This window comes from Tripterygium wilfordii, chromosome 13 (genome assembly GCF_013401445.1).
Source record: "Tripterygium wilfordii isolate XIE 37 chromosome 13, ASM1340144v1, whole genome shotgun sequence".
Lineage (NCBI taxonomy): Eukaryota > Viridiplantae > Streptophyta > Magnoliopsida > Celastrales > Celastraceae > Tripterygium > Tripterygium wilfordii.
The window spans coordinates 5,357,125-5,379,128 of NC_052244.1; the positions used below are offsets into that span (position 1 = coordinate 5,357,125).

A 22,004-nucleotide genomic window follows, 5' to 3' on the forward strand; every position below is an offset into this window, starting at 1 on the left:
TTAATTATGTTAAAAATATAACAGGTGGTATGTAAGGATAATAATTTAATTAGTTGACATGAAAGTACCTTTGGCTTGGTGGTTAGTTCATTACTCTCCTATTTAAAAGTCTCAAGTTCGAATCTATGTTGAACAACTTAATTTTATAATTTTCAAAGAGGATGAATAGTGACGGGCAGTGGGAGCCCAGCCCGAGCCCGGGCCGGGCCGGCCCTAGGCACACTTTTTGACCTAAAAAGTAATCGTTTTGATGGGTTTTTGGCCCAATCTTGTCATTTTTCTATATGTTTTTATTATTTTCAGTATATCTGAGAATTTCCTATTCAATGTTTACTTCTTTTCTTTTTTTACTTGAATCCAATTAGGGTTTCCTTTTACTTTTGTAAATTCTCATTAGACAAACAACAACTCTTGTCAAATTTTAATAAAATCAGAAATTCTTCTCTAATTCTACTTTATTCAATCCGTGGAGTGGATTGATTTAGTAGCAGCTGTTGTAGTTTTAAATTCATTCTTTCTTAACGACGCTTACAATATCATATGCACTACAATCGAAAACCAGATTGAAAGGAAGAAATTAAAGGTTCAGGAGATGGGATATGTTGAAAACCTTTACTCTGGACTAATATCACATAGTACTTCTCCGCGTGCCAAACTTGCAAATTGGTCTCATCGGGTCTTGGAAGTCAAATTGGTTTGATGATGGCTGTGGTCCAAAATGGTTATGAACTGAAGCAGGCGGCGAATACACAAGGTCAAGCCCAAAGAGGTAATGATCAACACACTTTGCATTGATTTAGAGCATTCCATCATTGATTTTGGCCTGTTTTTTGGAATTTCATTATAACCACATACGTAATTAGCTTTTTCATGTCTAAACTAGGGTGATTAGGCGAACCGATTTCTCATATTATATATTTAGAAAAATATCATCTATATATATGTTTGTGGGTTAAAATTTTTAGCATAATCATTAAAAAATATTTTAACACAAAATAAAAAATATATACTCATAAAAAGGTAAACTTCACAAAGATAAACTACTTTTTATACCAAAAGTGACCTCCCGTCACCAATGGACACGTGGCAGCATGGGACCCTCAATTGGCAATGGGCAATGGTCAATCAATCATTGATGGACACGTGGCAGCATGGGACCCTCAATTGGCAATGGGCAATGGTCAATCAATCATTGATGGACACGTGGCAAGGGTAAGGGGATTTTTAAATTAACGTTTGTCCATTCAAAAATGTTAGGGATCCTAGTGAATGAGATTTCAATCATCCCAGTAATCAATCTTGGCTATTGATTGATGTAAGTGTAAGGACTCACAAAACTTGTTACATATCAATCAAGGGACATGATTGGTTACTAGGATGACTGGGATCCTATTTATTGGGATCCCTATCACTTTTGTTGTTCATTTTGCAAGAAATATGATGTTATATGAGCTAAAATTAAGGAGATAATTGTTGAAAATCAAGAATGTCTGAAGAACCATGTTCGAAAGGGTACAATCAAGGAACTTGTTGTCATAATTGTTTTATCCTTATTTAAAACAGTTTGTTAGTTGGAAACTGAGATTATAGCTGGATAAGTGTAGAGGAAGTTCAGGAGATTTCAAAATTTGTAACCTACACGTTCCTAAAATATCTCATACACGTCTCTAGCAACTAGACACCAATCAGAGATTAGAACCACATTCGCCCGCACTGTAAGGAAGAAGAAATCTTCCCACATTTAAGAATACGGGAGAACTACCAATATGGCAATTATTAACCACCAATCAAAAATATCTAAAATAAACTAGAAAAATACCTTTCTACATATAAAGGATCACCCATCCATTAGACCGTGGATTCGAATCCTATCCCCTCCCCAAACTCCCAGTTTCCAAAAAAAGAGTAAAAAAACACCTAAAATATATAAGAAATTGAAATAAAATTAAGGAACTTATCAATTAAAATAAAGGGATATGATATAAGTTTTGAAATGGCCTCTGAACTTTAGTGAAAGGATCAATTTACCCCTTGAACTTCATTTAGGATCAATTTAGCCTCTCAACTTCCAAGGCTATAGTCCGTTAGCGCTTTCGTCAAATTTCCGTCTATTTTACTTGATGTGGCATTTTTTCCGTTAGTTACATGACATAATAAATTGTAGTTATTTTCGGGGTCAATTCACCCCTTGAAGTTACGAAACTCGTTAATTCAAGCATCTATAAATTGTTATAACATATCAAATTAGCCCATGTATTTTTTTACACATCATTTGTGAATAAATTAATTTTGATGCCATGTAAGAAAAAAATGTCACATCAACTAAAATAGATGGAAATTTGTTGCAGGGGCTAACGGACTACAATCTTAGAAGTTTAGGGGATAAAATGATCCTAAATGAAGTTCAGGGGGTAAATTGATTCTTTCACTAAAGTTCAAGGGTCACATCAAAACTTCTCCCTAAAATAAATGAAAGTACCAAAATCATAAACATAAACATGAAGATAAATTTTTAAGAATTTAGAATTACCTCAAATGACATGAAAATAAACATATTGTTGGTGCCTTTATATAATAGAGTTTTTTAAAGTAAAAAAATTACACTACCGTGCAATTCTTAAACACTTAGGGTCCGTTTGGAGTAGAGGATAAGACTCTATATAGTATAAAATTATAATTTAATGAAACTATCAGGCGTTTCGTTATTTTTAAAAAAACTCAGGCTAGTATAACTTTAAACAAAATGAGACACTTATACGGTGCAGAATGTATAATATTAAAACACCTCTAACACGTTTTAATTTTATTTGGAGTGCTAAGGATAAGAGGTAACACGTCAAATGATAAAAAATAACCTCTTTAAAAAGAAATCCTAGCAACTTGGCACTTTATATACTCTCTGTACTCTAGAAAAACTCTAGCCACAAAAATCTAACGATTTTTTTTATCTTTAAATTTCCATAGAAAGCTTATAAGAGTCAAAATGATTAAAAAAATATTAATTATTTTAGTTGGGGGTAGTTCAGACATATTATCACATATCTTATACCATTATTTTGTGTAACAACAAATCAAACAATGTATTGTATAAGAATTACATTATACAAGCATAATACCAGTTTTTTTGAAACATTATATAGGATTAAAATAATCGAAGAAAGATTCGACCACCACAAGTAATAACCAGAAGCACACAAGGAAGTAAATCAAGTAAGAGAGCAAAAAAAGACACCTAGATTTACGTGATTCGGCTATATGCCAAGCCTACGTTCGTGGGGTTGTACTAGTACTTTACTATATGATAAAACTCAAGCCTCTTGGACAACCTCCAAGTTTGCTTGATCAAGCCTTGATTACAACTCTTAAGAATCTCACAAGAAATATCACTCTTGTTCACTCAAGATTGACCTCTCAAAGTTCTCCTCTCACTCTATTTTTTTTTATCTCAACCGGAGTACATATGATCATCAAAACAAGTAATGTACATTGAAATTTCCTTATATCACTGGATTTTCAATCATAACAATAAAATATCTTTTAATTTCAATCATGATAAATCATATTAAGTATTTAAGAATGTTTATATGAATTTTTATAGTAAACGGAGTACATATGACCACTAAAACAAAAAAATTTCATTGTTTTCAGAACTATGAAATTTTACTATTTGTCTAATTATACAGTTTTTTAGAATTTTCTGTTAGTATCTTCGATTTTTTCTCATAATATATCGATTTCATAATATTTTTTTATTTTTTATAAGAATCTCACCATATGGTGAGAGCTTAACTGTCTTGAGCCTATACGATTTGTTTCCCTTCCAATCAGACAAAGATCGACCGAGATTTCATAAAAAATTTCATTTTTTCTTCGACAGACACCTTCACACATCAATAACACATTCAAACCTTCTATAATATATTCATATTCGTCTAAAAAGTGTAGATCTAGAAAAAAAATGAAAACTTCAAAGCAAAAAAAGAAGAAGAGAGAGATTCATGATTCCAAAATAAAGAGAGATTGAAGAGAGGTAAGAGAGTCGAATCTTGGAGAGTAAGAGAGAGATCCGTGAGGTAGAGAGAAGAGAGAAGAGAGAACGTGAGTTTAGGGAGAAAAATGAGAAAAGTTTGAGGTAGGAGATGATATAAAGTGTATTAGGGTTATGTTATATATAAGGACATATTTGTCGTTTCTTGAACTTAATGAGATCTCTCGCTAAATTTCCCAAATAACATTTGTCACAAATTTAGTAGTAAATAATAGCAAAGGAGGCGCAGTCACGTTACTCAATATCGGTTATATATATGATATAGGATTCATAGCCACTTTTTAATGTTATTTTTGAAAAGAAAATATGTAAGGTCCACCAAGTCGTCGGGTTAAAACCGTGAAGGGGTTTGATTTCCTTTAAAATCAAAAGCACCTATAAAGTTGCGATTGCAATCTGTATTTTATTGTATACATTAACAGAAAAAAAAAAATGACAGGACGCTCAGTATGCGTCTGTTTAAGAAACGTGTATATATATATATATATATACACTCTCACATAAGGGTCTATTATAAGGGTGTAAAAGAATGGTGATTTTTGAATGGTGTGGATGAATGAGATGACAACTAGGATTCACTGCTTTGGGTCTCACATGTTTCAAGTCAATGGTGTAAACTTAGACCCTTATTTTACATCCTTACATTAGACCCTTGTGTGAGAATTATTCTATATACACTGTTATATTAGACCCTTATATGAGAAATCCTATGTATATACACACCTATTCAGTCATTCTAATTACACTTATCTCCCTGCTCAAGTAGTTTCCATCTGTCTCCATTCTCCACCTTCTTTGACTTTTCTAAACCCAATTTCACCAATCAGAATGGTGATTAGTCTATTCCACTTTTTTTAATGACATATAGTTCAGTTTGTGGATGACAAGCCCAAAATGTGTAGGAGAAATAAAGAGGAAACAAAATTTGTGTCTCAAAATAGTTGGCATGAGGCTTGATGGAGATTGAAATTGATTGGTGAAATTGAATTTGACATTTACCATAAAACTAATTATCTTAAATGTTACCCCATATATGCTTTTTTATGGTAATTTTAGTTGGAGTAGGAGTATAAAAATATAGAAAATGCAAAATAGAATATCGACTCTAGTGGACTGTAAAAATCCATACCTCCCCTTCTTTTCTCACTCCCTTGCGCCCCTGTAGAAGAAGTTAACAAATATGTATGCATGCCAGCTGAGAGTTTCATCATGGGATTAGTTGAAATATGCAACTTAAAGTTCTTGATTTTGTCTAGCTATATATATGTTGGAATTCAGGTCCAACGCTAGCTTTAACAAAAGAGATATAATACTTTGTTATGGGTCTTGTCCTAATCTAAATATGCCAGTCTGGACATATCACCATTATGCTAATTAGTTCACAAACATTTAATTAATGTTTTGATATTTGCCTAACTATATATATATGGCTATCAATCTTCTCAAAAAAAAATATAAATATATATATATGGCTATCAAGGCCAACCCTAGTTGGGAACAATCAAAGAAGAGGGTATAAACAACATTTAGTTACCTGTTTTGAAGGAAATATTGAGTAGCTTAAGGATTCATTAAAGGCATAAAAACAACAAAAAATGTTAGGATCCCAAACATCACAATAATCAATCTTGATCGTTGATTGATGTAAGTACGAGATCCCTATCACTTCTGAAAAATGACTATTAAAAGTGGCATTAAATAAAATTTTGTAGGTAACAAAAAGTGTTGAGGCATTATATGGCTAACTTAGTGACGTGTGTACAAGTAGACCAATTTTGGGGTCTAACAATATAAAGAGAAAGGACACGTGGCAAAAATGGGAAATGATATACAACATATATAAATAACCAACAACCAGATATATTGCACAACTAATTAGTTGTTCACCTAAATTCAAGAAAAGGATATGATCATAGGAAAATATCAATGAAAAGGAAAAATACTATCGTTATCTATATTGGCCAAACTTCACGAGTCTTTTCGTGTCATATTGGGAATTAATCTATTTTGATGTTGAGACTTTTTATTTCATAAATAGTCAACAATCAAGACAAAGCTATGTATATATATGAGTTTTCTAACCCAACTCAAAAATTGTGAACTTGTGACCCAACTCAAAATCAAGAGTTTTAATTGAACTAAACACTAGATATTGGAACGCGAGTCCATGCGAAACCGTTTATGTCGATTTATCCAATTTACATCATTATCGTATTGAATTATTCTAAATTGTTTTAGATAGGCAACTTAAAAGTCTCAATGATTTTTCACTTAGACGACTATACCGATTTGCTTATTTGTGTGCCATGCCTAAATCCTAGTTATTCTCTTTTAGTTTTTGATAAGCATAAACTCATTTGTCTGGACTCTTTTTATCTTAATGATTCCACTATAACGAAAGTTATAACTCTTCAAAGTCAGCTTAATACATACATGTTTGATATATATAAGTCATAGTAAACTCATTAATTATTTATTTATGATAAGATTAGGGACAAAAGAAAAATGAAACTAATTAACTCAAAAGGTTTTAAGCATGATAGATGAGGTGGCAGTAGATAAATCATTACACTTTGTCAAATTGAGTCTATAAATACGACCATTTTCCTCGTATTTTGAATCACCTTCAAAACAACGAGAGAATTTCAAAAACGTAGGGGTTTTCCATGGAGATTCTTGCTCAACCTCTCTTGATTATTGCACATTTGCTCACCTTCTCATTCACTCTTGTGCATGGAATTGGCACAATAAAATCATGCAACCAAACCCCATACCCCAAAACATGTAACCACTTCATGATTCAAACCAACCCCATGTCAACCCCGGAACAAAATTTATTCACTTTTCGTGACCAATCCCTTAGGGTTACCATGAATAAAGCCATAGAAGCTCACCATCTTGTCTCTTCCATGGACTTGACATTGTTTGATCAAAGAGCCAAATTAGCCTGGCTTGATTGCTTGGAGCTCTTTGAGGATAGTGTTGATCTTATAAATCGCTCCGTTAGCACAAACAGCCCTTTTGATTCCCAAACATGGCTAAGTGCAGCCATTGCCAATCACCAAACTTGCCAAAACGGGTTTATTGAGCATTATTTCAATTCATCGGCTTATCATTTAAACTCACTTCCATTCATGCTTAGTGATTTCCAAGAGTTACTTAGCAATTCATTGGCAATAAACAAGGCGAACGTTGTAGCTCCAGAAACCAACGGACGGCGGAGATTACTTGTCAATGGCTTCCCAACATGGGTTTCCGCGGCTGATCGAAAGCTCCTCCAATCAAGGCCAGGCCTTGAAGGACCAAAGTACGACGTGGTGGTAGCCCAAGATGGCTCTGGCAATTACAAGACCATTTCTGAAGCTGTGGAAGCAGTCGCCAAGTCGAGAAAAGGGAGTACAAGATATGTCATACATGTGAAAGCCGGTGTTTATAGAGAAAATGTAGAGATCAAGAAAGCTGCCAAGAACTTAATGATTATTGGAGATGGAATTGATGCTACAATTGTCACTGGTAGTAAAAATGCTCAAGATGGCTCCACAACTTTTCGCTCCGCAACTTTTGGTGAGTTTATACATATTTATTTGTGAATATACATAACGAAAATGATAAAAATCACAGTATTTGGTATCATAGTTTTACAACTGCTGTGTTGGATGCATAGAATCCAAATGAATTCGTGAGCTCCACATGATATACATGAAATCCTGTGAATACAACTCAACAACTAAGATTACTATGATACTAGCTTATGGGATCCCTATCATTACTGCATGCATAATGCATTTATTTGTACCTTTATTATGCAACTTGTCAACTTTAGTTGGCTATACTTTTAGTGATTTTAAGGCTCTCTATACATCTTATAATGCCTCTACTATCTCCTCGTTGCATGCCTTTACATGGTAAAGTTTACCTAAACTATCACCTAACTCCACATGCTTGAGGATTTTATTATAATTATTATCATATTATTTTGTCAGCTATATCAGCTGAAGGCTTCATTGCACGGGACATAGCCTTCGAGAACACTGCGGGGCCACAAAAGCACCAAGCAGTAGCCCTTCGTTCACGCTCTGACTTCTCAGCCTTCTATCGATGCAGTTTCAAGGGTTACCAAGACACTCTGTACGTCTACTCTCAACGCCAATTCTATCGCGACTGTGATATCTATGGAACCATTGATTTTATATTTGGCGATGCAGCTGCCATGTTTCAAAACTGTAACATTTATGTTCGTAAACCAATGGACAACCAGAGGAACACCGTCACCGCGCAAGGAAGATCTGACCAAAATGAGAATACAGGCATAGTAATCCATAATTCACGAATTATGGCAGCACCGGACCTGAGAGCCGTACAAGGTTCATTCAAAACTTATTTGGGTCGACCATGGAAAAAGTATTCGAGGACAGTGTTTGTAAGGAGTTTTCTTGATGGATTAATAGATCCACAAGGTTGGCTTCCATGGAGTGGGGATTTTGGTTTGAGTACGTTGTATTATGGCGAGTATATGAATACCGGGAGCGGCGCGAACACGGAAGGGAGAGTGAAGTGGCATGGATTTCATTTGATAACAAGTGCAACAGAGGCCGGGAAGTTCACTGTTGGGAATTTCTTGGCCGGTGAGTCTTGGATTCCGGCCACAAGAGTACCTTTTGATTCTGGTTTATAATGGAATAATCATCAAAGTTAAAGTGAAACTGTAATGTAATGCAGTTGGTGTACAATCAAATTGAATTAATGATGTCGCTTATTAATAATTACCCATGAATAGATTACCATGGATAGAGCGGAGCCAGGTTTTGAGTCGTGGGGGGTCCTAATATAAAATAGTAATTTAGAAAAAGTTATAATAAAGGTCTATAATTTGATTGATAGTTCATTACACTACATCTTATAACTGCTCATCACATATTTTCATTTTCTGAAAACGTTCAATAGTAATTTCATTACTAAATTCTTTTTGTGTAGATATACTCAACCAAAGAATCTTTTGAAAGTTGATATCATTCTTTTTGATCTTCATAATTGAAAATGCCCTCTCCACAATAATTGTGGGAACCATTTCAAGTAATGCAAGTTTTAGAAGTAGATAAACAGAAGGATATACTACACCAAATTCTGAGTCAACTCATCGAGACTTCTTAATCTTGAAAATTCATTATTGCTACGCAAACATATATATATATCCATTAAGTTCAAGAAAGACGAATTAGCTTATGTTTATCGAAAGCAAAAAATGATCCAATTAGATTCAAACATGCAACACAAACTAGTAAATCAGTAGTTGCTTCATTGAAACCCTCATTTAGCTATTGAAGTTACATATCAATTGCAACGTGGAATAACAGAACTCAATAATAACGCAAGTTCGTAATTTCGTTTTTACACCTTGATCGACCTACAACTAGATATAATTCTTCCATCATCGGAACTACTTCATGACTATTACAAAACAATGCAACTTCCTCCCAAAAATTGTCAGGCCCCAATTTCCACCATAAAAGGGACGGACGTGGCGTAACATTTTAGAGTAATGGTGCCAACCTCAGCTGATCATTTCCCTATCTAAGGTTGAGTGTTTGCATTTTTGGTGTTGGTTCTCTGCCATTTAGTTCAATTGGTCTCTTTGAATGTCTAAGGACAATCCATTTTTCCTAGTTTGGTGCTTCCTATTTAGGGGGCCATCCATGATCTTTGGGTTTTCTCTATTTCTGTGCTCGTCAAGTCAGTGTAGGGATACTGGTCTCCTCTTTTTTGTTGGTTTGGGTGTCTTTAATTTTGTTTATTTTTTTTGTATCTCTTTGTTCTCATAAATAAAATAGCTCAGATTTATCAAAAAAATGGTGACAACTTGTCCAACCAATCCCTAAAACATAAAATCCTAGAGAGGACATCAAAACGTGACTAAAAATGGCCTACAAAACTTCTTAAAAGCATAGTAAAATATGCAAACAATGAAACATGCATAAATAATACAATTCATGCAAACCGGATATCTAAGAAATAGGAACATCCCAACCGATGCCTGAGCACCCAAATGACAAATGACATATTATCCAAATGACATATCTATAAAACCACACATATATCAAAATATGTACTACAATAGAAATATTTAACAGCCTAGTAGGAAATAACAACTATTAGTAAATTAAAGTGTGAAAGAGTAGTGGACTTTCCCCAGTCATGCGCCTCGTAGTTGCTCGTCAAACAGCTCACCTAAGAGTTAAGATAAAGTAAAAACAAGAAAAGAGAAAGAATGAGCCAAATGTCCAATAGGGTATAGAAAGCTACTGACATGTGTTGGAAATGAAACAAATATAGAATGCAAAGACAATGCGGATGTATCGGATATGATGATCCTGTTGTAAATTAAATGAGTATGACCTATAGTGGATAGCAAAAACATTTAATATATTAAACAATATATATGATTATCAACAAAAACTCAATATAGCACATGCATCAAACTTACTAACAATATTAAGTAACAATTGAGTGTAAAATTTGTTGGACAGGAATTTTATTCTAGGGTATAAAGAACATTGTCTATTCCATCTGCAACAGATCCAAGTTGTACTGTGATCTCAGTGATTGCTTCGTGCAATTTATCTGGGTCATGAGTACTTGCTTGTCTGCCCCATGACATATATCGAACACCTTGTATGACATACATTGAAACCATAAGTTGCCTTTTGTAGTCTTGAACTTTGTCGGTTGCTTTTTTAAGTCTCCTTTTGGTTTCCCTCAAAGCTTCTTGTAGAGATTCGATGGTTTTCTGGGGATCGTCCTCGTATACGTCTTCCCTTATAGGGGAGAGGTTGAATCTGGGATCATTTCCACCTTCATCTTGTTTAGAAGTAGAACCTTCATCAGTTCTAGACCTTTTTGCAGGTGGAGAGTTAGGAGTATCCATCCTTGAAGATTTCTTGAGGAAGATATTGGTTTCTGCTGATTCTTACTTTTGAATATTTATACGAATGGAATATGAAGGAAGTGTTGGACCAAGACTTACTGTCTAGGTCAACATTGTGTTTTTGATGATTGTGTATGATTGTATACTAAAATGTGTGTGAGCATGCTTGACTTGAACATATCCTAAAATGCTAGAAAACATGCTTAAATGGTTATTTGGTTAATTGTTTAATATCTTAATTGTGCATATACACTTAAATGAAGGCTTATCCATATCTCTATGTGAATTTGATATCTATATATTTTTGAGATAGTGCTGGAAATTAAGTTTTGAAAACAAACATACATGGACTAAGTTAGGGCATTAATCTTCTAATGATCATAACTTATCTTAACCAACTTAGGTCCAAATTACTTGAAACTTGAACCACATGCACATGAAGGTTTAATATATGTTCTAGGACTATAATCATGAGAAATTAAGTGTATCACATATATATTTGGTCATATGCTTAAATTCCGCCAAAACTAGGTTTTACCTAATTTTGTGCATATGTGTTCTTTGTGAACGTGGTGAACCAAATGAACTCCGATTTAAATGAAATTTCGTGTGCATCTTAGTTTCATCACTATGAACATATTTGATTTAGTAAAGTTCAAGAGAAAAGGTCATTTACACTGAGTTTGCAAAATGACTTTGAATTTACACTTAGAATTTATCGGTTTCACTATTAGTGACCTAATTGCTTGGTTGAGTGACCAAACGATTTCCGATTGTTATGAAATTTTACCTGGACATTCTAATACATATAAAATGATTTATCATGCAGTAATATGAATTTTCTGGGTTGTTTTTCTAATGTAATTAACCTATGCGCTACATATGAAGCTCTTTGAGCTTACATGCAATTGGGGAGTTCTACCTCCTATTTCCTTGTAGGTTAATCATCATTGTGGTCTCATATGACTCAGAATTCAGTATGCTCAAGTGAATTGAAGTCCGGTTTTCGAGTATGAGCTTGGATCTCTAGAAAACCAAGAAAAACCTATGTTCATCAACCTTCCACTAAGGCATTTTGATTGATGATTGGAACTAGCCTTAGGGCTGTATAATATGGATATATTGGTGCTGCCAAATTCAAAGTTTGAAGTCAAGATTGGAGGGACATGTTTGGTCACGTGAAGGATCTCTTGTCTTCATCAAACAAGATCTTGCACATGCTTCCTTGATTGAGGTCAATGATCAGATTTTTGTGAGAAGAAAATTGATGAAGCTAAAGGACAAATGCAATGGTTGAAATTTGTAAGAGATGAGAAAGTATATTTTGCAAGTAGACAAGACTTAGATTATGAAGATATTCTTGAAGACTACAAGCTCCAACGGTACACTAATCTATGGCCGAGATTGAATTATTTTGAATTATGAATGGATCAGATTACAACAAGACTTGAAGGGTTAAGATGACCATTTAAAAGGTGAATCCAATGGTTGTGCATAAGACCATATTCTTGCTTGCAATTTTTGACTTAAAAGAAGATCTTACTTGATTTTTGGAGTCAAAGATGGCTGCAAGTTGCTACACATTTTGTAGGAAATCGTTGGAGATACCAAGGCCAAGATTTGGTGTAAGTTTGATCAAATGGTCAAAGATGACAAAATTGTTGGAGATACCAAGGCCAAGATTTGGTGCAAGTTTGATCAAATGGTCAAAGATGGCTGCAAGTGCACATGACAACTCAAATCTTGCAAAGCTAGACTTGGAAAATAATGCAAGTGCAACGGCTACATATTGTAAGGTCAAGATTTAATGATCTATTCATTCAATGGCCAAGATTTGTACATGTAATTGAAGGTCGAGATTTGAAGACGGAAAAAGATCCAATGGTGGAAATCACAAGAGCTTGGTAAATTATAAAGAGGGGTTCTTCCTCATTCCAACTTGGAGAAGCCAAAATTACATTGAAGAAATTCTTGCTCTCAAAACTTTCAAGCTAGTTTGTGCCATTGAATCCAAGCTTCTACCCAAGCCACTCTAAAGGCTTGCTCACTATTTTTCTTTTGCAAAGAGGGAGTGCTTCTCATTTGGCTTCTTATTTTCAGATTCGAAAATCCTCATTATTCTTCATTTTCTATCCAACCCGTGAGGTGATATTGTGATTCTTGAGTGTTCCTCAACCCCATTTGCTTAGTGCAAACCTTGAGTGAACCATTTATACCGAACACTTGTAAAAGTCCCTTCATTGGGCAAAAACCTTGTTGAGGTTGAGTTTAAGGGAGTGCTTGAAACCCTTGGTTGTAAAGTTTGAAGATTATCTTGAAATCTTCAGTTTTAAGGGTGACCTAAAAACCCTTGCGAGTTTTGTGGAGCTCTTGAGAAAACCACATCCTTAGTGGAGGTTGGAAAATCCTAGGTTGGTGAACCTAGGTAGTAGATGTAGGAGAAGAGTCTCCGAACTACTATAAATTTCTGTGTGGATTTTCTTGATTGCATTGATTGCTTGTTGATTGATTAAGTGTTTTGATTGCAGAATTTTCTGAACCACTAGTCTGTCCGTGCACTGTTCACATAGCTAAACTTTGAATTTTAATCTGAATTTTTGATATAGTATTCATTAGGGTGTTGTGATACTGCATACCAAATTTCATTGAATTCTGACTTGATTTGCTAGGTGAAATTTGAGTTGTAAAATCTGTGCGCAGTGTGTTGTTTAAAAAATCTGTTTTTGCAATTCCTTGATTATTTGATAATTGATCATTCACCATATTGTATCACATCTTGCATTGAAATGAATATTGATTAAGATAATCATTAGAGTCCAAATTTGTGTGCTAATTGTTAATTGACATTGATTTCCTTTTAAATTATAAAAAGAGATTCCTATAGGATTTTGGGGACACAATTCACCCCCCCCTCTTGTGTTAAGTACGATCCATCAAAATTAACAAACCAAACTATAATGTTACCGAACACATGAAGACGAGAGCGAGGTATGTGAATGCGAATCTCCTTAAGATGAATTTACCCCAGTCACTTGGTGTCAACACTTTTCGAGCAAGCACCTCCCAAGATACAACGCTTTTTTTCTGTAGGTAAGTGACACTTCAATACCACAGCTCTTTCGAATCAAGAAAATGAATGTACTCTCAGATTTGTGAACAAAGGAAGGAGAGAAGAATGTTTTTGGTGTGTTTCAACTCTACAACTAAGCTCTCTATTTATAGTAAAGCATTGCAACAAAATGGTCCACAAAATCAGCAATGTGGACTGATTTTCAGGACTCATTATTGACCAAATATACTATCTCAACCAATCATTGACCATAAACAACCCACATTCTTTGTGGAAGGACTTTAACTAACTTTGAATTGGTCATATTATACACCAATATATATGAGATTTATGCATGAGTGGTAAACATGTCTTGGAATGAAGTATATTTCATTCAACTTCACGTAATGATATTTAATATCATTATTTTCCAACAGATCCAAGAGTGATGCTCATGCAACAACATGATGTAATAATCCATCAAATGCATGCTCCAGTCCAATATAATTACTTCAATAAAAGAAATATATTTCCAACAAAACCATCAGTCATCGAGAATAATAATAATCTCAATTGTTCAACCATTCTATTAGTCAATCTATAATCCTGTATTGAATTTTTACCGAAAATCTATCATTAGTTATGCTTAACGAGGTTATAAGTACACCTACCGAGCATCCAGAGGCTTTCCTTAGGTATTGGAGTGTATAGTTCCAATAACCTACTACTTTGACTAAAGAATCTATCATAGGTTTGTAAAATTTCACCACCTATACGAGACATTTATCCAACCACATTTCTTTCTAATACAAAACTCCATTAAATCTATGATGCATGCCTCTTTTAAAAGAGTTTAAACTATTTTCAAAATAACATTCTTTTATCCTCCCATTTTTCTAAACCATGTAATTTAACGCAAAACCAAGTCCAATTTGCATTTTGAACTACATAGAATATATTTATACAAAATCATTGTTCAAACTACGCATAATAAACATATCGGGTAATCAAACCAATAAAATCATTTTAAATAGTTCTTTCTTGCTCATCTACCCGTCTCGTGAGATACCGGTTACACTCGTGCAACCATAAGCAAAATATTTCATAATTTATTTAATACTATTTAAAACATACTTATAAATAAAATCATAATTTCATTAAACTCATGGATTTTGGAAAACCTTAAAAAAACTTCAAAACCCAAGAATGCATGCACTACCGTTTCCTATAGAATAAGTCAAGAATCGACAAATGACCGGGAGATCAACAATTTCAAGGGAAACGCAAGGGACACAATTATAAGAAAGAGTTCAAGAATCACAAGATTTCCCAATCACCTCTAACAACCTAATCAAAGAAATACAACAAGTTCAATGATCAATAATGCACCAAGGACTAGAAATTAAATCATTATAAGTCCGACAAGTTCAATGATCAATATGGAGGCAGCGACCTTGGATTTCGTAGTGGAGTTTTTTTTCCCACGAGGATTCCATGATGGAAAACCATGTAGTTTGAAGCAAGTCTCCACCCAATGATCACCATGAAAATGAGTACATTTTCAGCCTCTAGATTCATAGGTTTACCCTTACGAGGAGGTGGCTTATGAAGTGTAACAAAGGCCTCAGCTTGGGAGAGACCAAGCATTGCTTCATGTCGATTGGCTTCTTGACACACCATGGCATCAACAACAGGTAAGGTAGGGAGATGACTAATATGAAGGACTCATCCATGAACACTATCCAAATAGGCATCTAACCCAGCTAGAAAGACGTAGAGTCAATGATAGTTCAAAATAGTAGTGTAATGCTCAATATTGTGAGTGCACACCATATCACATAGTTCGATCGCATCAATGTCTTGTCATAATTTTTGTAATTTCCCAAAATAAGCCACAATAGAACCACCATTTTGTCGAATAGAGATTACATCACAGTGAAGTTGATATGCCCTTGATGCATCCTGCTCAACCCTATCCCAAATCTCATTAGCAGTGACCAAACGTAAAAAATCGGCCGCCCACCCTTTCAAGTTATGGAATCCAAAAGGCAAGATTTCGCCAAATAAGTTTCCTCATCCCAGGTCCCAAAGTTGACAGAATTAACATCCTTTGGGGCCACCTTTGTACCGAAAATATACCCCTAATGTTTTGGCCTTTGATATTATTCTAGACATTTAAAGCCCACTTTACATAGTTGGTCCTGTCGAGTTTCTCAGGTGTAATCAAGGAAAACTTTGTTGTCATATTCAACACAAGAACAAGTGGTTAATTGGAAATCAACTTCCCGGTGTCCTTACTGCTAAGAATGTTTAGAGATTCCAAATCAAAAGACATGGTGACTCTCAAAAGTAGAGGATAGAGAGATAATAAACGAATATTAAATCATCCAATCGGAGAACACTCCCCGAATGAAATAAAATCTCATTTGGAACAATACACCACCGAAGGATACAGATTGGGAATACCCAGTTGTTGAAAAACAAGAACAACAACACACTATTGAGTTTGAGGCCTAAAAGAATACACCAATAAATGAGATTATATTAATAACTCACAAATATACAAGACAACTCTTTGGAGTCTCTTGGAAGACTCTCCAATCTCACTTAGAGGACACTACCCATCTGCCCCTATTTATAGAGGGCTTACAAATTTCTACTACTTATTATGACACTATAACGAATTTAGATATTTTATGAGACTTTTAAAGAGAATTCTAGAATATCTCTTACATATTTTATGCAAAGACACTCACTAGAAATTTTTGTAATTGATGCCACCTAAAGACACTTCTTAGAATTTTTTAGATTGATGTTGCATTTATTTTAACATTCCCCCTCAGCATCAATTTTATTCATTCTGTTGTTGGCAATACTCAATGACGCTTCCTCATTCATCATGTCATTTTTCATGCATTAAAAATATCTCGTCTTGTCTCTCTTTGCGAACATCATAATTTGGATCCTTGATCTTTACTTTCTTTTAGGTTTGTTAATCTATCACGAAATTTAGTCAAGTGGAAATGACTAATCTTCATACCTTTCTTGTCCCCAATTTCTTCAAATATTTCATTTGAGAAATCATGCAACATACCTTCATCAAAAATAATCATTTCTTGCTTGTTATTATCATTAACATTCAACTCTTGTTTTACTGGAGAAAAAATTTCACCTGGCTCCTTTGGTAGCCGCTACCTTGACTGATCAAAAGTAACATGCGTAGGGACATCCTCAACCACCAATTTATCCTCCATGTTTGCAACATCATCCTTTCTTTCATCAAATATCTTGATCTTCTCCGATCCAATATCTCCATCAAATATTTCAATAGACAATTATGCTATCTCCGAAGTCACATTGACTTCTTCCAAGTGATTATCAGGCTCTACAACACAAGAGCTCTCAAATTCTTCTAAACCTTCCGTTTCAAGTAGCTCTTCAAAAAATAATGTTTTATCATGTATAAAGGATGCTTGAAGATCTCAATCTTCTTCTTCTTCAATAATACAACTTAGCGCAAACTCATCTCGCTCTATTATTGCAGATAACGCCTCCATATCCCATTACTCTTCTTCTTGACAGCTTTGAGATATTGCTGCATTACCTTAAGCCACATTCCTCTTGGACCAACAATCTGTAGTAAGATGATCTTTCTTTCCACAATTATAACATAAGTTATTTTTCCATCTATAACCCTCGTACTTCTTTTCATTATTGACATCATCATCATCACTTTCTTCTTGGCATGCTTTCTTTTGATGAAAATTTCTTTCATCTCGATTCTCATGCCAATCTTTCTGTCGTGCTCTCCCTTGCCGCGAACTCCTCCAATATTGTCTCCTTGACTTATCATTTCTTCCTGATACTGAATCACGTTTGTCTACATGCTGACCTTTGCTACTAAAAAGTGTCTTATTTAGAGATTTCGCGACAAAAGAAATTTCACATTTATAAAATATTGCCTGATTGACATGTCTCGTTGCGAAACTGTCATTAGCTCACTTTATAGAAGCTATAAATGCACATCGATCTTTTTCAAAAATAATACTGCAAATGTGTGGCATGCATTCTTAGGTGTCTCCGCAAACCTCATGTGCTCCAACATCTCTTCTTCTTCAATTGTTGTTTTTATTGCGAACATGGCATTTTCTGCCTTGACCCTCCACTTTCTAGGAGCTTCTGCATTGTCCTTGGAAGGTGGTGTAATGTCACTTCCACCAACAATCTCCTAGAGATCATGATCTTCATGCGTCCTGGAAAAAAAATTAGAGTGCCCATTTAGAGAAAAAAAGGGCACAAACGAAAAGCATAAAAATGAACCCAATCAAGACAAGACAAGAAAACCCAGCAAAAACCCCAGTCACAAAGAGTATGCAAGAAGCAAAACAAAAGTCGCAAGCCAAGGAAACCATGCCAAACACCCATCGCAAATCGTAGAATTCAGGTACAAGATATGAATCACGCCAAACAGTTATTGAAAGAGGAGAAATGAAATCCTAAGCGAAATCGAAGATGCATAGCTTGGCAAAATCAATTCAAGTGTGGTCGAAATCAGATAATCAGAAACAACTCAGGTGAATCATAATAGATAAGAAAAATAGAGGCACACATACTCCGATTGCACTTAACCAAAACCTCGCCTAACACCTACAAAAACATCCAACAAAGATCATTTCGTTCATGCACTGAGAACTATTTTACCTTGGTTCATGAATCATGAAATTTGTCGCCTTGTTGTGTTGTCCATCCTTCTCCTATACATAAATAACATATGTCCAAGCAAGAAGACAAAAACCAACACCACACTACAGTCACATGATTATTAATACCACCACAATAAACTCATCAAGGAGAAAAGTAACCTAAGTCAGCTTGAAAGTGATAGTGACAAAAATAAAGTGACTGGCAAAGTGAAGTCAAGAGATATCCCTGCAGAATCATGAACCTAGTTGTTCTTCCAACAATTGAACATCTTTTCTCAATAATCATTACAGATAGCAGTATACCTGCCGACTCAAAAAGAAATTGTAGGGCCAGGTCTAGGATGATAAAATGAAGACATCAAGTAATTGTTCATAAGCCAAGAACCAAAAATAATACCAGGATGAAGCTATGTGTGCAACAGTACAACAAAATTAGAAAGGAATCATATCAACTATACACATGACAAAGCAATTCATGGCTTGGACAACCAAAATGGATGATAGAAAATAACAAAAGAATAGTGTGATAACAATTACCTTATCAACAATTGCTCCATTGAAAAGATCAAAAGCATCATCATTTACCTAAAATACAAAGCAGAAAAAGACATCTCTGGAGGCACGTTCTCGTATCATAAACATATGAAAGTTACCAATCGATAGCGAAGCTCTTTTGCAAGAAATGGCCTACAGTGTCCGTAATCTTATAAATCTTGTGGATAAACTCCACTCCACACTGGAAATCTCTAAGCTTGCACAAACATTATAGTTTAAGTCCGCCCTCTTCATCCGACAATCTTTAGCCAACAATTTATAACCAAAATTACATTCATAAGATACGTCAAACTACATTCAACGATCTTACGATCCTAGATATACAAAATGATCCGAATCGTTTCAGAAATTATCTTTTGGTAAGATCGTACAATTTTAGTGTCCGATCTTACCGATTTTACAAAATGTGTTTTTATGTATGTTTTTCCATATATGTGGTGATGATTTTGAGATTTGGAGGAGAAGAGAATAAAACTACTATAGGTAGTGTTAAGGATAGTGGTGGTGGATATTGGAGAGCATCCTACTACTCAAAAAATTTAGATTTTAGTGACTATTTTTTTGAAGATATTGATTTTAATCACTATGTTAATAAAGACACTGATGGAAATAATGAAAAAGATAATGCTGAAAATGAAGACATTCTTGATGTAAATTGTGTCATTGGTGTGGACGTGGGAACATATGCAAATGATATTTTTATCTTCCATCCTATATAATTGGAAGTATAAAATATAAGTTTCAACTTGCAACATAACTAAAGCAGTTTAGATTTTGTATCTTGTTTTCATAACTTTTTGCAAGTCTTAGAAAAACAAATAATTATATTTAATTTTTTATTATGTATACAATATTGTATTATGTTACTTATTTGTACAGAAATAATTTATTGCATTATTTTTATTTATTTTTTAAATTTTTGTAAAATGTTACGATTTTGTGTGAGTGTGTGTAAACTAATATAATTTATAACTAAACTTCTTGAAAGAAATCATAACAGGCATCAATGCCGTCTCTTACTAATTGTTTTTATATTCCAATGATGGAGGCTTGTTAACTAAAAGAAAGTCTATCTTTGTTGGGTGCACATTGTGCAAAGTATTTATCATATAATAAAGGGGTTAATTATTATTTCATACGATTAGGCACACGAATACAAAACACATGAATTTCAAGCTATTTCTCATTTTAATTAAGATAATTAAGTGCCGGATATCAATCAATGATTCAATCTCCCTTTCATAACCTAACCTTCATTTGATTACTTAATTAATATATAGAATATGACATACGCAAGCCAATAATTCACATTTGAATTTGACATATTAGGTTTAATTACCACGTCTTTTGTTTTATTGTAGGTCCTGGCCTTAATTTTACTAATTAATTTTTGGAAAAATTAGAGGTAAGTCCATCCATTAAAAGTTTTGTTCTAATAAGGACACTTCAATAAGTTTAGTTCCATATGATGCATCAAGTTTAAAACACTATACCATAAAAGACAAAAAATTAAATTATATGGTTTTATTGTCTAAAATACCTTCATATTCATCCTCAAACATGAAATAGCTCCTCCAACACGTGATTCATCTCAACCTGCCATCAACAGCTTTGCCTCCGCCCCTTATGACTTATTGGAGAGTTTTATGACATTTTTAGTGATTTTTCATCCCAATTTTTGTTGTATTCGAACTAGATATACTCAAACTCACTTGTTGTTTTCCTTCGATCTATCATAACATCATCATTTTAGATAATTTATGTGGTGATTTTCGTGATTTTTTTATTCCGATTTGGGATCTGCAGACTACATGTGATATGTTATTTGTTTCAAATAATTTGGTATCTGTCATAATGTTATTTGTCTTACTAAAGTTATATGTGTTGTTAAAATGTTATCTGTCTTTAATGAAATGTTATATGTTTGAAGTTCTGAACCAGATAACAGATCATAACATATCCAAAATAGATGGAGAGGAAAGTTATTACTCCCTCCTTAACCCTCATCACTAAACTCTCTAACTCAATATTTTGTAAGCCCTCAATTTGAGGGTTTGTGAGGTGAGAAAAAAATTGTTTCTTATTTCCTAAATCTTCAATAAAAGTTTTTCACTTATTTCAACTTTAATAAAAATATTTTTGTAACTGATATCTCTCAATTCTGCTTAACTCTCATTAACTCTACCTCCTCTATTCAAGTAAGAGTGAGTAAAGGTAGTCCCCTCCCTTACTTAACTCTCCCTTTCTTAACTCTGCTTAACTCTTCATTTTTGAATCCAAACTGTGTTTTAGCAAAATAATTAGTTTTCCAACTTATGCTTTTTGAAAATACATACAGAAAAAAACCTTTAAGCAAACACTGAAAATTATAATTTTATCAAAACTTAATATTCACATGGATGTAATGTTACACGTATTACATAAAAATACTTTAAAAAAATCAAAAATCATATTTATTCAATCGATATTCTATGGATTAATTAATTTTAATTACCATCATTAATTACGATTGATTCTGTGTTATAAAATTTGCTATTGCTGATACAAGTAGAGATGCAAAAAAGAGCAAGACACTAATAACAACACACGCTCTTTACAATAAGGAAATACTCGTCAATGAGCACAAATGTGATGAGTCAAAAAAGCATCACGACAATTAAATAATTATTTTCCATATTATATATTATTTGGATTTATTCATAATCCATCAACTGTAGCTTTCTGCAA

The 22,004-nt window shown here is 33.9% G+C and overlaps 1 protein-coding gene across 1 annotated transcript; it reads left to right on the forward strand.

The window, feature by feature from the left end:
- The first annotated feature begins 6,692 nt into the window (after positions 1 to 6,692).
- LOC120012387 (pectinesterase-like) lies at positions 6,693 to 8,808 on the forward strand. The gene is made up of 2 exons (XM_038863799.1): positions 6,693 to 7,612; positions 8,032 to 8,808. Exons 1-2 carry the CDS (start codon positions 6,715 to 6,717, stop codon positions 8,721 to 8,723), a joined length of 1,590 nt encoding a protein of 529 aa, XP_038719727.1. The 5' UTR covers positions 6,693 to 6,714; the 3' UTR covers positions 8,724 to 8,808.
- Positions 8,809 to 22,004: the final 13,196 nt, after the last annotated feature.

What these genes read in the sequence shown, in the direction of transcription:
- LOC120012387 (XM_038863799.1), top strand. Translation starts at nt 6,715, where the DNA reads ATGGAGATTCTTGCTCAACCTCTCTTGATTATTGCACATTTGCTCACC. An exon ending in TTTTCGCTCCGCAACTTTTG is followed by an intron (nt 7,613 to 8,031) that starts GTGAGTTTATAC and finishes TTATTTTGTCAG; the next exon opens with CTATATCAGCTGAAGGCTTC.